The sequence below is a fragment of the Motacilla alba genome, chromosome 1A (assembly GCF_015832195.1).
Source record: "Motacilla alba alba isolate MOTALB_02 chromosome 1A, Motacilla_alba_V1.0_pri, whole genome shotgun sequence".
Classification (NCBI taxonomy): domain Eukaryota; kingdom Metazoa; phylum Chordata; class Aves; order Passeriformes; family Motacillidae; genus Motacilla; species Motacilla alba.
In genome coordinates this window covers 12,082,124-12,101,629 of record NC_052031.1, presented here as the reverse complement: position 1 = coordinate 12,101,629, position 19,506 = coordinate 12,082,124, and the positions used below count along the sequence as shown (strand labels likewise).

At 36.3% G+C, this 19,506-nt stretch overlaps 1 protein-coding gene across 8 annotated transcripts in view; it reads left to right on the top strand.

Annotated features, from left to right (window-relative positions):
- PHTF2 (putative homeodomain transcription factor 2) overlaps positions 1-19,506 on the top strand; it is a 62,622-nt gene that overhangs the window by 40,661 nt on the left and 2,455 nt on the right. For all 8 annotated transcript variants that reach the window (XM_038153945.1, XM_038153938.1, XM_038153944.1 and 5 more), the window contains 10 exons: positions 1,721-1,922; positions 3,011-3,169; positions 5,949-6,167; positions 8,073-8,201; positions 9,408-9,680; positions 10,838-10,969; positions 11,924-12,010; positions 13,058-13,213; positions 16,420-16,515; positions 18,744-18,869. In XM_038153945.1, coding sequence (XP_038009873.1) covers positions 1,721-1,922; positions 3,011-3,169; positions 5,949-6,167; positions 8,073-8,201; positions 9,408-9,680; positions 10,838-10,969; positions 11,924-12,010; positions 13,058-13,213; positions 16,420-16,515; positions 18,744-18,869 — 1,579 coding nt within the window. The remainder of the gene's footprint in view (positions 1-1,720; positions 1,923-3,010; positions 3,170-5,948; positions 6,168-8,072; positions 8,202-9,407; positions 9,681-10,837; positions 10,970-11,923; positions 12,011-13,057; positions 13,214-16,419; positions 16,516-18,743; positions 18,870-19,506) is intronic.

Here is a 19,506-nt window from a genome sequence, read left to right as displayed (position 1 = left end):
ACTTGGAAGAGCTGTCTCATTAATCTGCTCATACAGTTTAGTAGCTTTTGGAGGAAGTGTTTCTGACTGGATGTGTGTGTGATGAGAACTGTATTTACTTCTTCACTGTTTGAAAGAAACTTTTAAGAAGTGCTGGAGGAATATTTAATGAATTATAGATTAGCTTATCTGGATTCCTCTTTGTTGCAGATAATCTAATTTTAGCACTACTTCCTCAGTACTCACAGCTGACCTTACTTATTATTTTGCAGTGAGTTGCCCCTGAAAGGCAAGCCCTTTGCTTTAAAAGAATTATAGATGATAACTTTTTTCCTAATTAGGGTGACAAAATTAAATTAAAGATGGGAAAGGAGGATTAAACACCTTAGTAACATTGTCTCTTCTTTTGATCATTTTGTCTGCATCCCTTTATTCCATTTTTTCTGCGTACCATTATTTTGTGAGCTGAATTGGTCCTTTTTGGATTTTTTCCTATTTTATCCAGCTGTCCCTTGCCATTTTTTGCTTTCAGGACTCCCCTTTATGTGTGGGATACCTTATCTTGGAAGGAACGTGAGGCGACTCTCCAAATTCTCTCAATTTGTTTGATGTACATATTAAAGAGGAATTTAATCTTCTGTGTAATCCAAGCCCTCAGAGAATGCCTCAGTCCTTAAAGAGAAAGGCAGTGCATATTCCCTCACAGGAGCACCAGATCCATTGAACAGATTCTTAATAGTTCCCTGACCTATGCCCAGTGTTCTACTTGAAAAAAAAATAAATTTCAGAAGCATTATTTGTAATACTTTCCTCTTGTTTTCTCTCCCCCAAGTGTTCTGAGAATCTAAAAAACAAAATTTAATTTACTTTGACAATAGAGAAGCTGAAGAGAAGATTAAAAGTCCCTGTCAGTAAGGTGGCAAGTTGCTATTCCTCTTCATTCCTTCATCCACTGCACTTTCTAGTTTGGGAGTGTAATCATCCAAGTGTTTTCTTTGAGAGAGCCTTCTTCTTGCATGAGGCAGTCTTGCTGATACATTTATTGTCTAGGAAAGGGCCTTGATTCTAGAGGGTGTTATGGGAGACTGTTCAGTGAGAGATTTGTCCTTTAAAATCCTTGAGATTTTGTCCTTTAAAAAACAGCTTAATTGGTATGTTTGTAAGAGATATCGAAAAAATGTTGCCTGGGGTGTTACTGGATAATGCAGAAAAGAGTAGATCCCCTTCTGTTCAGTAGGATTGTCAGTAAGCAGAGTATATTCAAAACTACACCAAATATCAGTGTACAGAGTACTAAACAGCATGTTTGTTTGCAGCTTCAGGAAATTGCATGCTTGCTTTGAATTAATAATTATTAAAACAACTTCTAGCATACCTCTTTTATTTGTTAAGATTGCATAGAGGGATTTCTCTTTCACTTTTGAGGCTTGTGGTTCTTCTATTAGCAAAGCTGCTGTGAAGTTTTATTGTTAAAACAGATTTCCTTTTCTCTTCTTTCAGTAGCTAATGATTTACATTTCCTTCACACACTGACAGTTTATTTTATAATAATTTTAGGAGAGGATAATGGGTATTTTTTAGAGATTAAATAGTTACAAATATGGCATCAAAATCAAATGTTAATATTGTTATTTTGTGGACATCTTAGTAGAGCTTAAACATTGGTTTAAAGGAATAAACAGGATTTAGACTGGGAAATAATTAAGAGAATAATTAATACATGTATTTGTTTTAAATATAGATCTAAGAAAGCAAAAAACTCAATAGATAAATCCACTGAAACTGATAATGGCTACGTGTCCCTTGATGGGAAAAAGCCAGGTAAAGGCAGTGAAGAAGGTGTTCAGGGCCATGAACGTCGGTGTGAAGTGATCAGGCCAGAAGAGACAGGGTGGAGCCCTTCCACAGTGAGGGATGCCCTGAGCAACCACAGTCACCACAAAGTAAGTGTGTTTGTTGCTTTTTGGGATGCCTTTGATGCATTTTATCTACTTTATTCTTAAAAATATTTTAAAAATTAAATTAGGCTTAGGGTCCTGGAGCCAAAAATTGTAGTGAGTTGTCCTATTTCATCATATTCCTGGCCTTTCCTTTTTCTTATAGGAGGAACCTTAATGGTGTTTAAACATTTTTTGGTATTCTTTATTTCAATGCACAAATTTGTGTGCTGTCCTTTATCTGTGGGTATTTCCTGACCAGGTAAACCTTCTGTGCCTTCTCTGGGAGTCTGGGCATCTATGGTCTGTCTCTGTGATAAAATGAAACAGATTTTGGATTACTGACAGTTTGTAATTTTAAGGTCATTCTGAGCATTTCTTTGCCTGTGAATCGTCTTCCTTTTTGCCTTGTTTTTTTTTTTTTTTTTTGGTTTTTAATTGATCCATGTGAAAGATGAGGAAAGCAGGATTTCCCTCCAAGTGAAATAGGCAGGATTCTCTATAGTGAGGAATGAGATGGAATAATGGAATCAGTACAGAATCATAGGAAGTGATCATGGAAGAAAGCAGAACTTTTAATTTGTCTGGGTCTTATTGTCTCCTGGATATCCTGTATTCAAAGCAGCACACATTAGTGAGCTCAGTACTCAACACACATCCTCTAAGCCTTCATCCTTGTAAGACGTGGTAAATGTTAACTTTGTACTGAATATGTTGATAATTTGATGTTATACTGTTACTTTTGACTGGTTGGTTGGTTTGGATTTTTTGGTTTGTTCTCTTTTCAGATGTGGATACATTTTCTCTAAGCCTATCTTGGCATGTTCAGTTTATGGAAAATCACATTTACAATAAGAGCATCATAATCTTTCTTGAGGCTAATGTGAACTAAGCCTTCCTTTGAAAAAATATTTTTGAGGTTACAATTTCCATTCCATAATTCCTGCTCTGCCAATTTTCAGTCTTGAAAATGCATTAATAGCTGGTTTAACTGAGATACCAAAGTGGTAGAAAGAAATTTGATTTCACCAGTTGAGAACAAGACTTAGTAAATATGACTCTGTGTCTTACTAATACTGTATTTCTGGCACTAGGATACTCACAGGACTGTGACAAATTTATCAGATGAAGTTTCTAGTGAGGAAGGGCCTGAGACTGGCTATTCTTTACGCCGCAATGTAGAACGCACCTCTAGCGACTGCACGCTTCGAAACAGGAAATCTCACCATTACAAGAAACACTACCCTCTGGAGGTATGTTCATTCCTATTGCTTCTTGCCTGCACATTCTTAAAACAACTTGACTTCTTATTGAGTAAGATATATAGAGCAAGCAGCTTGCATGTGCTTGCTTGCTGGCTGGAGTTAAACAATGACATTTCCATAAATGGTTTTTTATTTTCCTATATTGGATTTTAGGAGTCTGTAAATTGGAAGTCATGCTAGTGAGGAACAGATTTTTTTTTCTTTGCTTTTGTTTAATGACAATGTTTTGAAATTAAAAGACTGTAATCTAGTTTTTTTTTTTTTTGAGCTTCATCCTATTTTTCAGTTTGTTTTAAGGAAACTACAATATCTTAGGTAGATTTTGCATCGGTTTATGGTAACTCTGTTGCTGTCTCAGTTATCTCCTCTGGAAATTTGCTTTGTTACAGAAGCAGTAGTAACTGGGAATATGCAAATTTTCATCATGGTACTGCTCCTGTTTCTCTCCATTTAGTATTTTGGATTCACTCACTTTCTTGCAGAGAAGTCTGATTGACTCTGATTTTCATTTCCCTGTGTTCGTTGAAACAGTAATATAAAATCTTGTAATGAAATTTTAATGTAAATGAAAATTGTTAATGTATAAAAAATACCAAAATTTTAAGAGGCTTGATGGCATTACAGCTCATAACAGCGGATTCCACAGATTTCATGTGAGCAGAATTCTTAATTGTAAGGACTCAGACATCGAAATAGAATGGGATATCTTAGTGTGGTTTTGTTTATTTATTCATTATTTTAAAAAATGGTGCTGTTTTGCTAATGCAACTTCACAGATATGAACACTTTTTAAAGGCTATATTGCTATTTTTTCTCTAAGGCTGAGCAAAGAAAGCAAAGAGTAAAATCAGCACTGACAAAAGTCCACTGACAGATGGGCTTGATAGGCAGTCTCATAAGTAAACTCTCTACCTGATATAGGAAAAGTGTATTGGAAGTGTTCAGGTACTGCTTGCTCTGATCACATCTGCAAGGCCTTGAAGCTGATGCTTTGCATAAAAAACATTATGAATAAGCTCTTCTTTCGCTGATTCCTCGCAGACTTTAGCTAGAAAGATCCAGAATGTTAATTGATCTCAGCATTTAGTGCCTTTTGCATGTGTGGTTTGTGATAATGGCACTGTTTGTTTCATGTTACAGAAGATGTCCCTTCACTGTGTGCTTGTGCAGCCATAGTGCTTCACAGGAGGAAGCAGAAAGACATCATTACAGTTGATTTCTTTTGTTTTTCAGCTTAAATATATTTTTCTCTAGTGTAGAGTGCTTTAAAGTTGGGGAAGACTTTGTAGATACCTTCAGAAACTGGAGACAAAATGTAATCCATATTTAGCTGTGGCAGTACTGTTTTACACTTATTCCCCGTTCACGGATCTGACTGATGCAATGAAAGAGGAAGCTTTTCTTTCTTGCTCCCAGCCTCCCCCACACCATTGAAACAATAGTTTTCAAATCAGTGAAAGCTTTCTTTGTATTAAAAAAAAAATTAGTGAAGTCAGTGGATATACTCTCAAATTCTGTCCTGCATTTTCTTTTATCTTCATGTTTACATGCCTACTTAATTGTTGTTTGAGCAAGCTGTTTTTCATGTTCTTACTTTATTAACTTTCAGCCTCAGTGGTACCCAGTAGTGACAGCCTTCTATAAATATCTTCCTTTTTGCTTTAAAAAATATTTCAGACACTTTCTGCATTGATGTTATCCCTCTCTTTGTAAAAGGTGCAGAAAGAGTTCAGACCAAATTTTTTCTAAACATTTCTTTACAAAATGATTTGCATAAAATACAGTAAGCATGGTTTTCAGAAAGAATGAAGACCATTTCTTCAGAGAGTAACGGACCATGAATAACAGTAAGCTAGTATGTCTGCTGAAACAGTGCGTAATTTCTTTTCAGTGTAAAAAATTGTGTTCTCAAGAGAAATTAGTAGAAACAAACTTGGTGTGAAGAGGGAATGGAAATTGCCAGAGGATGGCAGTGAGTAAGCTGCTACTGCTTTTAATACTACACCCCTGTCTTGCTGGAAATGGATTCTGTTTATTGTAGAAAGTAGTTTAAACTCTACATTGTTTTCCTGAAGACAGCAGTAGATTATTTCATGTGTATGCATTGGGAGATTTGAATGTCCCAAACTTCAGATTTTTCTTTCTTTCTTTATCCAAGAGCTAGGTAAAACTGGAGCTTACAAGGGCATACTTGTTTGTTAAGTGCAATTTGTTTAAAATAATTAAATTTTTATGTCTAACTGTGCAGATTACACGTAAACCTGGCATTAGCTATGTGTACCCTTGCTTATTTTCCCCCTCTATACCTGGTGCCTTACTGTCTTCAAGCTCACTCTGTCTTTGAGAAGGTGTTAGTAGTAGCAATGCGACTTTAGGGACTTAAAGGGTCAATTCCTCAGAAGCTGGAGATAGAGCTGGAGTCTGTGGCTCAATAATTGCTGTTAAATTCTAAACGAATGAGCTCTAAAAATCTGTGAAATAGTTATTTCCTTTTAATAATGAGTACGATTAGATTCTTCCTTATGTGACCCCCTCCCTAAAAAGCAGGGGCCATGGATTGTTGCTTGCTTTTTGGTAGATAAAATGTGCAACATCTTAGACACACTTGCAATAAACATACAAACCTTTCTGATGACAAGGATGATGGATTAGAACCTAAAAATCCAAATAAACACAAATTCACTAATCTGAACTTTAAAGCATCTCTGCCAGGAAATGATGTAGACTAAAACAGCAGCATTAATAACAGTGGATGTTTGGCTTTCAGGATACACCTAAGTCAGGTACCAGCTGCAGTTCCCGGTGCTCAAGCTCCAGACAAGACTCAGAGAGCACGAGGCCAGAGTCAGAAACGGAAGATGTGCTGTGGGAGGACCTCCTGCACTGTGCTGAGTGCCACTCGTCCTGCACCAGCGAGACAGATGTGGAAAGCCCTCAAGTGAACCCGTGTGTGAAGAAAGAATTCAGAGATGACCCATTTCATCAGGTTGGTATCCACCAGTTCTGGTTTTTCACACTACACACAAGGTCAGTGTTACCTATCATACTTCAGAAAGCCTGGGAGAAAGATCTATATCAGATGGAAGTAACAAAGCCAAAGTGATTTGATAGAATTAAAACAAGTAAAACTTGATTTCTGCTACTCAGTCATTAATTTTTCAAAAGAAGATTGTATGAAAACATATCAAAATAGCCTATAGAATATTTCAGTGTTTGAATCTTAATTCTAATTTAGGGCAAGTAATGATTGATAAAAGTTTCCTCTGTGATATGTGGTTCTGTTTGGGTATTGATTTTTCTGTTTTAGGGTTTTTTTCCTTTTTTTAATTTTTTGTTTATTTCATTTTTTGTTGTTTGGGTTTTGGTGGGTTTTCCCCCCTTTTGTTTTTCTCTAGTGGAATTGATTTTTATAAGCACTTTTCAGACACCTTTCTGTTTGCTTATATGGAAATGTATATATAAGAAAAGCACACAGAAGGATAACATATGCTTTATGTATATGCGTATATATATGATATCATGGGTGTATCATATTTGCCTAAATTCTATTTGGTTATAATTTTTTTACCTTAAAGTTAATAATAGCAGTTTGGTTTATTTCATGCAGTGTTTTCTATTTTTATTTTTAGTTCTTCTTGCTTGCATTCAATAAAACACTAAACCTTGCAGTACTGAGTTGAATTACAGTACATATATTGACTTAAGGATTTATATTGATTTGACCACTTGAGAATTTCTCTACTTGATTGCAGATTGTAAATTTTTGAGTTTCAGCTCCTGGTGTTGATACTCCCTCTAGAGGGAGAGCTTGGAAAACTGTGGTTAAGAAAAACCTGCAACAAATATTTATGCTATTTTAATATTATAAATAATTTCTTCTTCACCCGGTGGAAATAAGGGAGATAATTTAGTACTCAGCAAATTCCAAATACTTCAGATCAATACTTACAAAGCAAGCAATAAAATGAAAATAAAGCTTTACTTGCAATCAATGATAATTAAAATCTAGAAATAACAGCATGCCCTTGCCCCTGCCAGCACCACCACTTCCAGCAGTGTGATGCACGTAGTGCCAGGTGACTAAAGCTGAAAGCCATTTTCATCTCCTGAATGGGAGAGGGAGGAGACAGGGCTGAGGAAAATCAAGAACTGGCCAGAGCAGTACTTGTCACCTCAACGTTTTTTCCATATCCTTTAGTTCTCATTTGGCTCTGTGGTTTGAAAGAAAGGTCCCTAAGTGCATTCAGAAGATTAACCTGGGATTGCTTGGCTCCAGGAGCTGCCTGTATTGATCAGACACCTACTGCTCTCTGAGTCTGGCCAGATACAGTGTGCACAGGGGGGCCTTTATGCATAAAAGGATTTTGAAGTCATTAAGAGCAAATAATAAAGAACTGTTTCCCTTAGGCTTAACCTGAAAAGAGTGCTTTTCAGAATGTCAGGGCTAAATAAAATAAATTCATTACATGTGTCAGAATTAAAAATTACTCATAAGCAGAACTTCTTCGTATTTCTCTCTTCTTTGATATGTTTGAGTGAAAAAGAAGCCAATAAATCCTTAATCCCATTAACTCATCCCTATTAGAAAATGGAGTATAGAGAAGGAGAGCTATAGAGAAGGAGAGTTCTCACAGCTGTTTCTTGGAAAAGAAGGAGGATTTTAAGGAATAAGGTTAACATATAATAGAAGTAAATGCTATATAGCAATATTTGTGTCAGTCTAAAGTGTTTTGGTTTAGTTTTTTGGTGTTTTTTTCCTTTGTGTTGTTGTTTTTTGTTTAGTTTTTGTTTTTTTGGGGGGAGGGGGTTTGTTAGTATATCTCTGACAAAGGCATATTGACATGAAAATAGATTCTTAATTCTGATGGAAGATATTCTTTGTCTTTCCTAGAGTCATTTGCCTTGGATCCACAGTTTGAATCCAGGACTAGAAAAAATAAGTGCAATTGTATGGGAGGGTAATGACTGCAAGAAAGCAGATATGTCTGTGCTTGAAATCAGTGGTATGATAATGAATAGAGTGAGTATTTGTTTTACTTTATGCAAATGTTGTGTTTAGAAGTGTAAGCACTACCAAGCTTGATTTATGTGGAATTTATTTTTGGTTGGTTGGGTTTTTTGGTGTTTTTTGATTGGTTGGTTGTGGATTTTTAAATTTGTTTGTTTTGTTGTTCGTGTTATGGTTTAAGTCTCTGTTATTCACATTATTGTTCTGTGGCTTACATCACTCTAATTTACTTGTTACTACTAGATTAAAGAGCTACCACCAGATCTTCAGTGTTGGGACAATAAAAGGTGTTTGCATTGTTAGGTGCTTGCTCACATAGCCAACCTCAGTTTTATTGATACATGTTGTGAATAATCAAGTTTATCTCCTTGATTTCAGTGAACAAGTAATTTACTGGGTTAGGAATATACAGATCTGAGTTATCTGGTTGCTAAAGTTAGGATTGGAAAAGAAAGCTTTCCTCTATAGGAAGCAAACCTCAAAGAGGATGAGTGGGATGTTCTCACTAGTCCTCCCTCCTTTTTCCTAGTACTCTTCTTGAGGAAACAGTTTGAAATGCATTGAATTGATGTGCTCTTTTTCAAAATAGACAACATGAGTATTTTGTAGAGTTGCTCATAAAACCAAGCATAGCCAAAGAAAACTCTCACTAGTTCTGACAAGTTGATACTCACTCTCTCCCACTTGTTAAAAAGCAACTTATTCACAAACCTAGTTCTGGTCTCTGCCTGACTCAGAGGCTTTACAGGTTTGGGTGCAAGACACAGCAGAGACAAACTCAGAAAGCCATAGCCAGCAGAACAGAGCTCCAGACCTGTCTGCACTGTAAACACTTTGATTCCACTAAAAAGGATGCAACCTAAACCAATCAGAAACAGGAGCAACATAGAGGATCTAAGCAGCCCAGTCTGATTGGCCCACTTGGCTAAGTCAGCATTCAGTGAATTTTTAATGCAGGAATATGCACTGGAGTTTAATTGCAGTGTTTTATTGTTGTTTTTTTTTTATTACTTTGTTCCTGTGCATTAAGTGCTCTTTGAGGACTTCCTGGTTTTTAAAGGATAAAAATGGAATGATGATTGGTTGAAGTTTTCATACAATTTACCAGATTATAAAGTGTTCTTTGTGATAAAATAAAAACATTAATATTTTGTTTATTGAATTAATGACAAAATCATTCAAAAATCAAATACATTCCTTGTTTTCTTTTGCTTTTAGGTGAACAGCCATATACCAGGAATTGGCTATCAGATTTTTGGAAATGTCATATCTTTAATCTTGGGTTTAATGCCCTTTGCCTTTCGACTTTTCCAAGCTAAAGATGTAGAACAACTTGCTGCACATTCTGCCACTGAGCTTTGCATGACTGCATTTGGATCAGATGGAGATGTTCTAGTTCTCTCAATGGTTATTATCAGTTTCGTGGTCCGAGTGTCTCTCGTGTGGATTTTCTTTTTTCTGCTCTGTGTAGCAGAGAGAACATATAAACAGGTATGAATAGCAAACCAAGAGACTTCATCTAAAGCAAACCAAGGTTTAATGTTTGCATTTTTGGACTTTGTGGCTATTTTAAACTTGTTTTCTTCAGCGCGCTGTGAGTCATAGATCAGTGATGACAAACACTTCAGTGGGCTTGCAGTTCAGGAGATGACTCAGTTCCAGTGGACTGAAGTCTCTGAAGCTAAAAGGTTTTTTTTGGTGGTGTTTTATTTTTTTTCCTGGAGAGAATTTCTGGGGGAAAACTGGCTCAATGCATTAACCCAATGCTTAGTCATGTCCCAATTTGTTTCAGGTTTCCACAAGGAGAAGTAGTTTCGGGAAAAGAGCTCTATAAATTTCCCATGCGTTTCATTCAAAACCTTCCATTTAATTACTAGAATCATAGAATGGTTTGGGTTGGAAGGGACCTTAAAGATCATCCAGTTCCAACCCCTCTGCCATGAGCAGGGACACCTTCCATTACACCAGGTTACTCCGAGCCCCATCCAGCCTTGCCTTGGACACTTCCAGGGATGTGATATTCACAACAGTTCTGTCCATCCCTGGCCAAGGCCCTGCCTGCTTTGCTGTTAGGTCAGTTCTGTAGGTGGAGATGGTGAGAGCTGCTCTCTAAAGTACTGTTCCCTTGCTTGTTATTGCAATTGAAACTTCAGAGAGCTACCTTACTAGCTGCAGCCTATAAATACTTACTGCTCTGCAAAAGAAACATTTTTATACTTGCTGTTCTCAAATTATAGTCAAAATATGTGATGTAATACAGTAGAATGAAATTAACCTGCTTCTAATAATGATTTCTATTGAAAGGAACTTCTGTGGTATAGGTGCTCTCTCATGCAAATGATTGACAGATTTGTGGTTTTTTCCAAATTTTAAGAGCATAGCAGATCTATTGTCTAAAATTTGAAGAAAGGAACTCACAGTGTAGCTAAATTTTGTTAATCATTAGGATGTGGAGACTTTTAAAAGGTTTTACTGTATTTCCTCTATTTAATAATATACTACATTTACTTCTGGTTTATATTAGCATATTTTAATTTACACTTGTACGTTGTACATAACATTGACATATTTAGTGAAGCTTTTTACTCTTATTTTTTTAGTACCTCTGAAAATCATTTAACAGCTAAGGTAATTTTTTTTCTCTGCAGAGGCTGCTTTTTGCTAAACTTTTTGGTCATCTAACATCTGCCAGAAGGGCAAGAAAATCAGAGGTACCTCACTTTCGCTTAAAGAAAGTGCAGAATATAAAAATGTGGCTTTCTCTCAGGTCCTATCTAAAGGTAATATAATGTATATTTTTGCTCTAATAAGATTTTAACACAATAAATTTTAAACATCTTGTTTATGTTATAACATAAAATATCTCCCATGCTGCTGATAGAAGGTTGGTGTTGTAGGCTATTTCCTCCTGTACACTTACCATTGGTTCATATGTCCCATATATGCTTCATTTTTGTGACTCTGGGCCACCAGTGCCTGCAGGCAGACAGATTTTGAGAAAGTTAATGTGTGGTTTTCACCTTGATTTAAAGCCTGAGCGTGTTCAGAGTTGGAGTCTTGTCCTAGTAATGCCAGCTGAAAAGTTGTGTGAGTATATTGGGTGAAAAGTGACCACATGTAGTCTAATACTGACAGTATCTTATTTTAAGAGTCTCATCAGTTGGTGTCATTAACACAAGGAATTTATAAAGCAAGACAGTTCTTGTGTATTTGTGCTGTGAGGGTATGGGTGCCAGCTGAAGCTAGAAATTATGCCCAAGTATTATCTGTAAGACATTCTGATCCCTGAAATCTCCTATCACTAGTTTTTCCAAGCAGAAGAAGATCAGTGAAAACATGAAGGAATTATGGTGTGGAGGATGGAGAGGGTGGAAAACGGGAGCTATAAGCAAACAAAATTTGGTGTGGTGCTGGTGGGATGAAAGGAGGATAACATCACTTGGATAATAGAATGTAGTTGGGGTGTTTTAAATTTCTGCATATGGTAGCACTGTTGTGGAATGTCTTCCTTTCTTTCCTTGCAGCCACACTTGTATATTCCACCTTTTCCTGTGCCACTGAGAACATTTGTATAAATAACGTGGCTAAGAAAAAAGTGTTCAGAGGCAGGTGTGTAGGGAACTGACTCAACTGAGAAATAACCAGTGGAGAACAGTGTGATTGTAACTAGTTGTGCTGGATACCAGTGCTCTTGGGTGGGGATTTGCTCACATGTGCATATTCTCTATTTTCAGCGTCGAGGTCCTCAGCGCTCAGTGGATGTGATAGTTTCATCTGCCTTCCTACTGACTATCTCAGTTGTGTTTATCTGTTGTGCACAGGTGAGGAAACTGTACTTGTAGAGAAACAGCCATGACTTAAATAGTTTTTAAAACAGTTTTGAGTGCCTTGTACATGGTGATGTCTAGTAAGTTAAAAGACCCCAGTGAAAAGCCAGTAATAGCTGTTAGAGCTTTTTGGGGTAGAGCTCCATTTTGTATCGTCATTTCATCTACTTTAGAATATTTTTCTGTAATAGCAAAAGAAAGTTCTGTTGCAGTAAATTAGAGGGCTAGGCTATCACCATGGGTGTGGAGTCTAATGAGGGCAAGTGGTGGATTCTGCACCTGGGACAAGGTGATTCTTGGGGGTGTCCTGTGCAGGACCAGAAGTTGGCTCGATCAGTGATCCTTGTGTATCCCTGCCAGCTCAGGATATTCTGTAATATCACTGTTATATTTTAAATCTGTGTCCTCCTTCATTTTTCATTGTGGTTTTTGGAGCTATTTTTTTCTTCATTTTGCATCAAAATACACTTCTGCAAAGACAGTTGATACTGACCTTGGTTGATGCTTTTTGTGAGAAACAGGCTTGTTGGCTATATTTGCCTGCCCTCTAGTGGAAAATCTTTTACTAAGCAAATCTATGTTTAAAGAAGATTTCTGTTGCTTAAGAATTGTCTTTGAACTTCTGTTTCAAAATGTAGAGGATCTTCTGAATGGCTTCTGGTTGTGTTTTCTTTACAATTTCCAGCTACCTTTATTGTGTTTGCTTGCTAGCTATCTATAAGTATTTTATTATAATGTAATTTACATGAAACTTAGTACATGTGAGGGTGCATTTTTTTAATCCCACGTAGTGCCTTTGCAAGTCTGAAGAGGAGTTAAAAATTGTCTTAGAATGTATTTTTTTCTTTATCTTTTCTCAGACCTCATATCTGATACAATGTTGGTTTAAAATTATAAGTCAAATTTTATAGGCCTAAAAACCTCCCATATATTTATTACTGGGATATGTTTCTTAAAGTTGTGGAGATATGTTACTATTTTCTTGTATTGTAATTATTATTTAAAATTAAATTTTGATTTCTTTTATCTTTTTTTTTTCAGCTACTTCACATGCATGAGATTTTCCTTGGTTGTCACTACAACTGGGAACTCGTAATTTGGTGCATTTCTCTAACTGTTTTTCTCTTAAGATTTGTTACTCTTGGATCTGAAACAAGTAAAAAGTACAGCAATACCTCAATATTACTTACTGAGCAGGTGAGAATTTGTATAGACCTATATTTTTATACCTAAACAACTCATTCATCTGGTAGATCTCAGGCCTTGTAGATTTATTAAAATAGTTTGGATTAGGGATTTAATTATGGGGAAATGAAGCAACTTTGCAACACAAAGTTCAATTTCCGAGGTAAATGTTTGACTTTATCCCAACTTCTGTTTAAGCGAGTGGGCTTAGAGGTACCATCTCCTTTGATATAATTAACATCTAACAGAACGCAAACATAAAAAATAGTTTTTAAATATGAAGAATATCCTGGAATCTCAGTGTTGGATGGGTGAGTAAAAGATCTGAAGACAGACTTAACCCTCTGTGAAGTGAGTTGCTGTTTCCAGTCCAATAGCTTAGGACTGCTAGGTTGCATAGATTACATATAGCTTCATCTAGACTCCTTGGAAATCTCCTTTTTTAGTCAGTTTTCAAGCTTGTCTTTGGGTCTATGTATGTTTCTTCTCAGGAATGTTCTGTTTGGTGTTTGTACTTCAAACTTCCCTCTCTGCTCTGCCTGGCACAGCTGATAGTTTTCCAAGCTAAGCGTGTTCAGTTAGTGTTAGGTTAGAAAGAAATCTCTTTCTTCTGAAGTTTCGCACTGGTACAAAACAACCCTTTCAGGGCAAGGTAAATAGGTTGTTCCAGAAACCTTCACAGGTTTCCTACAGGAAATGTGTTAAAGTAGGAAAATAAAATCTTCCACACTGTGTGTCCCAAAGTCAGGATATGAGGCCTGTGACAGATGATATAAATGACTCATTCTGCCTTTACTAAAGATAAGGTTGGACACTGAGAAGCCTGACTGCCCCTCTCCCTTGTCCTCAATGAGATATTTTGCACCAGTCTGAAAACTCTTGAGTTCCTGAGCCTGGAGAGTTTTCCATTGTTCTGTTGATGCTTAGAGCTGAATGTCCCACTGAGTTTTGTCTGCTGTTTGTGGAATGAAAATGGAGGGAAGTGTTTGGGATAAGGATTGGAAAAAAATTCAAAGAGCAAGGGGAGAGAGATTGTCAAGCCTTAATTTTGCTTTCATTGATTTCTATACTATGCTCTTCCTGGGAGTCAATGTTAGAGCATTTTAATCTAGCATGGATATTGAAAGAAACACTTCTTGTATGTCCTCAGAACTTAAAGAAGTGCTATGTCATCAGACACTTTTGCATTGAGTGCAGCTTATCCTTTACAAGTCTTTTTCCTCAAAAATGCCTGAGAGCTTTATGAAATGAAAACCAAAATAGAATTCACAATTGTTTCTCAGAAAACGAAAAGGATACACTTCACCCTGGGTAGGACTCATTTTAGACTGGTTTCATTTGCTTGAGCTTGGTCTACAGCATAATTAGTGTTCTTGAGACAGACTCATGGAAGTCTTAACATTTTGGCTTTTCAAGAAAGGTCAAGCCCAAAAAATTGGCTGACACTCACTTATCTAAAAAAGCACATCTGATCCAGTGTCCTGGAAAATGGCACACTGCAGTTATTAGGCTTACTGAGAAGAGAACAAAGCTGAAGACAATCAGGGAGGTACAACAACAATAACAAAAAAGAACAAATGAGTCTCCACTCCCAGATGCAGTTTAAATGCTCCATAGATAAGATGAAATTGAAAATTCTACTTTTGCCAGCAAAGTTCCAGGCACTTCTTTGTGCTTTATATTCAGCCTATGAATTCCATTATTAGAAGTCATGATGGGAAACTAAAAGGGATTTTTTTGATTTTATGCTGTTTGGTTGTAATTTTTCAGGTCCTTATGAAAGAGTTTTTAATTGGTCTTGTAAATCTGTGAGCAAAATAGAATGTGTGGTCAGACCATAGTTGTCATTTTGCCAGTTTTCAATCTCAAAGTAGGTGTGGTAGATGACTATGCAGACACATTCCTCCTGATGGCAAGTTTGTTATGGAAATAAAAGAAATCATAATAGCTCTTAAAAGATATCTTTGAATCTTCTTAAGGTTTTCAGAATTGCTAATTAGAGCCCTTATTTTTTGTTTAGTCCTGCTTATTATCTTGCATTGTTGAAATCAATAGTTTTATCTTTAAAAATTGGAATCTCTTTGGCTCTGCAAGCATAATTTTAATGTATACTGCAATAATAATGGTTCAGGAGCTTAATATACCTTGAAATATATTTGGCATAGATTTTGGTTTTTAACCTGTGTAAGAAGCTTACAGTGGTCTTTTTAGGGAGATCTGATAATCAATTACTTGTTTTAGATGTCTATGGCCCTTATTTCAAAAACCACCGTACAACGAGGTGGTGAAATATATCATAGCATAGTCAGGTAAGTGTCATCTGAAGGACTTCTTCAGCACATTGCTAAATTGTTCATTTTTTATTTTGCAGGTTGTCATCCTAAAATAAAAAGTTAGTGGCTTTTTCAAGACATTTTTTGCCTTGATTTGCTTTTGTTATGCAATAGAAAGGAAAAAAATACCTAGCCTTTGTCCAATCCAGGATATCAAAGATAGATTGAGAACGAAAGCTGATGTTTCAAAATTGCTAAAAGGACAAAAGAGAGCTAGTTTGAACTCTTAACTTTCTCAGAAATAATGACCTAAAAAAAGTCTACTTCACAGAAGTATTGAAATGTTCAATATACTGTTCTCCTACAGCAATGAAGGATTTAATAATTTTTCAAATATTTCAAGGCACTGGAAAGATTGATTTTTCTGCTCTCAAGGTGCTCATGAAGTACTAAATTACACTAGAATCTTTGAAAAGAAATTGCACTTTAGCAGAGTTATGGTTTAGCATTCCATTCTGTTCAATAACTTTTGAGGATGTTAAGTCTTGTAAGGTCTGCCCACTAGTATAAAAACCTTCTGGGGGTGAATTGTCAAACCACAGGCAACCCTTGAATGAGGAAAAACAATTATCCAAGCCCTACCTATGTTAGTTTTTTGTGCCTAATTTGTAGATCCAATTAAACTTTAAACTTGGTGCTATAATAGTGTGAAATGTAATTAATTTGTTAGATCATAAATTAGCATTGTTTTTTCCTGTGGTGCTGAGCCAGTACTTGTTCTTGAATATTAAAAAAGAAACAAAAAGCTTGCTTGCTTGCAGAAATTCTTTGCAGTTTTGTCATATGGCTGCTGAGCAATCACATTGTTGAAATATTAAATAGTTCAAAATTAATTCCTTTAAGTTCTGAGTAGGTGGTGATACTTGTGTTTTTGTTTTAAATCAGATAAACTTGTACTTGAAAATGGAGAAAAAGCCTAATAAGAAGGAGGAACTGACACTAGTGAACAATGTTTTAAAACTTGCTACTAAGTTATTGAAGGTAAGAATTAAAATGGTATTCCCAAATTGTAAAAAGGAAGTAGAATAGATTGGTTAAAGAGTCACTTGTGTGACTTCTGCAGGCAGTAGGGTGTGCTTTGGTTTAAATTTGCCCTGTACCTCTTCACAGGGATGCTGCTTGTTCATGCACTGCTGTCTGTTATGTTGCCATCATTCTGGATTGCAAATTATTATTACATCCAGGAAGTTTTATTCTTTAGCTGTGTAGAAAGTACGTTAGGGTGGTCAGGATGATGAATGCTTGGGAAATGATCAAATTTTATTGTCTGAGTGTCAATCCAGTGATGATTTAAGACCTCGTGACCTCATTCTACCACGCACTGAATTTGGGTCCCGTAGGCTGTTGATTCCCATGTGCCAGGGAGCAGCCCATAAAGTGCAGTTAAAATCTGTTAAATTTAGCCAGTCAGTAGCTGACATCAGAGTATTTCTTGTAGTTAGATGAGTAATTCCTCCCAGCAGCACACCTTGAACAAGGTGTGTGTTGGTCCCCTCCTCTTTAAAAAGATACGGAGCACTTTCCATGAAAGGACTGATGGAGTCAGCAAGGACTCGGAGCTGACAAAGCAACTGCTTGAGAGTTGAGCTGCAGCAATAAGGAGAGCCTGACTAAATCAGGGACTGTCTCCTGGTATAAGAATAAGGGACTGCAAGGCTTTCAGAACCTGGTTGTGGAGCAAATCAAAGGAAGTATTCTCAGTGCATCAGGTGGTCAAGATACACTGTGGATACAGAAGGGTTATCTAGTTCAAGGAGGGACTGGACAAAAACAGACAAAGCCCAGTAGGTTAAGGATGAGCTCTCATGAGCTCATCATGAGCTGAAGTGTTTGTGAGAATGTGGGTAGGTTGGATGCTGATCAAGTCTTGGTCTAAATTGCTTCCATTGTTTTCATGCTCTTCTCGGTGTTTCAAAAAAAAGCTTTCATGTTTTCCTGTTGCTAAAAGTCACAGCCTTTTCCAATGGGGAACTTAGCTTTTGTGGCACAAATCCCAGACCCAGGCCATCATTTAGTTGCTGTGAGAAGATACCAAAAAGTGAGATTTTCAAGCCACCTACTATGAGCTTTAAATAAATTCTTGATAGTTAGTGATTTCTGCAATTACGTACTTCATGTCCAGTAGCTAAATGGGCTTAGGGTTTTTTTAATTTGATTTTGGGTGGTTTTGGTCTTTAAACTTCTATAAAGACTAGATTCTGTTGAATATTCTTACTGTTTTCTTTCTCACAAAATTGGTAAGATGAATCCAGAATCTAAAACCTTTTTCCTTACAGAATTTCTCTGCTGTCCTTCTCAGAATCATGTCTTTTGTATCTTTTGTATTTGCAGCAGAGTTTTATACAACATTACATCTAAATGAAAAGGTTGTTCATTGTTATTTCATATTTTTGAAAGAAGAATCATACCTTTGAAATTCTTCATTTTTAAGAAAGGGTTTATAAGGGCATTTTCAAGGCCCAGGATGTAATGCAGGAGAAGGATGAAGATGAATTTAAAGCTAGAAAATATAAATGATCGAAGCAGTGATGGTTGGTAGACTTTATATAATCCACTCTTATATTTTAAAACTCCTTTTTATTTCCTGTATTTGACATATTTCTAGACCAGAAGAGTTTGGGTGACTATATTCACACACCAATAATTGAAAATCAGTGAAATAACTTTGTTCAGGTTTTGTTACAGATTAATTACAGATTAGTGTTTTGTTCCTTTCAATTAAGAAAAAGTAAAGTGTTGGCAGTCTAATGATTGTTAGGATTTTTTTTCCTTTATCATCCTTTTCTGGCTATATCGATCAGTTGTCAGTTTCAAAATTAATGGAAAAAGAAGGAAATTGCAATAGGAAAGATATTTTTGTTAATTTTCATAGTTCTGAGGTAGTCTTCTGTCATGAAAAAATCTTTCTTTTCTTATTTTTTGTGGTTCTGCTGCCTGTCAGTTCTTTTAACACTGAAGGTGATTTCTGAAAAACTGTAAGGAATTTGGAGATGGTGTCACCTAGCTCTTCAGCCAGCAGCAATAAACAGTCAGTTACTGTGGTGGATATTTTCCTGCACATTGTGTTTGATATGCAGAATAATAGGAGAATGTTTTGCTCCACTGGGACTTGAAGAGTTCCTAAAGTAATATTGCTCAATACATATGTGAACAAAACCCCCTTTGTGTCATTTTTGGTTATTAATGATGCTGTTGTTTTGCCTTATTAGGAACTGGACAGTCCCTTTAGGTTATATGGGCTTACAATGAATCCTCTGCTTTACAACATCACCCAGGTTGTCATCCTGTCAGCTGTTTCTGGTGTCATCAGTGACTTGCTTGGATTTAATCTAAAGGTAAATACGTGAGAAGCATCCTTTTTTTCACCATAGATGGAACACACATTGAAGCATAGTTAATTCTTAACCAGGCTAACTAGGAGATTTATTGTTTGAAAACTGTTACAAAATTATTAAATTAAATCTATATCAAAAGAATAATGGGGTATTTGTCAGAGCAGCCCTTAAAACTTTTTTTTTTCATTTTGTGGCTTTGTAATTTCATTTAGGACACTTAATTAATTATCTAAGAATTCTTAGATATAAATATGGAGACATTTGTACACATAAATACAAGACCTTCCTTAACTTTTCTTCATATCCTAGATTTGATTTCTCTCCTTATTCCTCACTGTTGAGTCTGTAGCTCTTTAGGGGAGGCAGACAGAGCAGGCTATCCTTCACTGCAGTGAAGTATTGCAGTAGGAATGGTATTGCTGTGACCAATCCTACCGTGTTGGTTTGTCATTGCTGTAGGACTGTCCCCTTAGATCCTTCTCTCAGGCCCACCCTGAACTGCAAACTCTGGAAACTATTTCAAGATTCAGGTTTTGAGGCACAAGCTTGTAGTTGTCACAAAGCCTTTTATTGGCCATTAAGTTTGCTTACATCTGCTATCTTTTTCTTGTTAGACATAAATGGATGTAAAATGTAT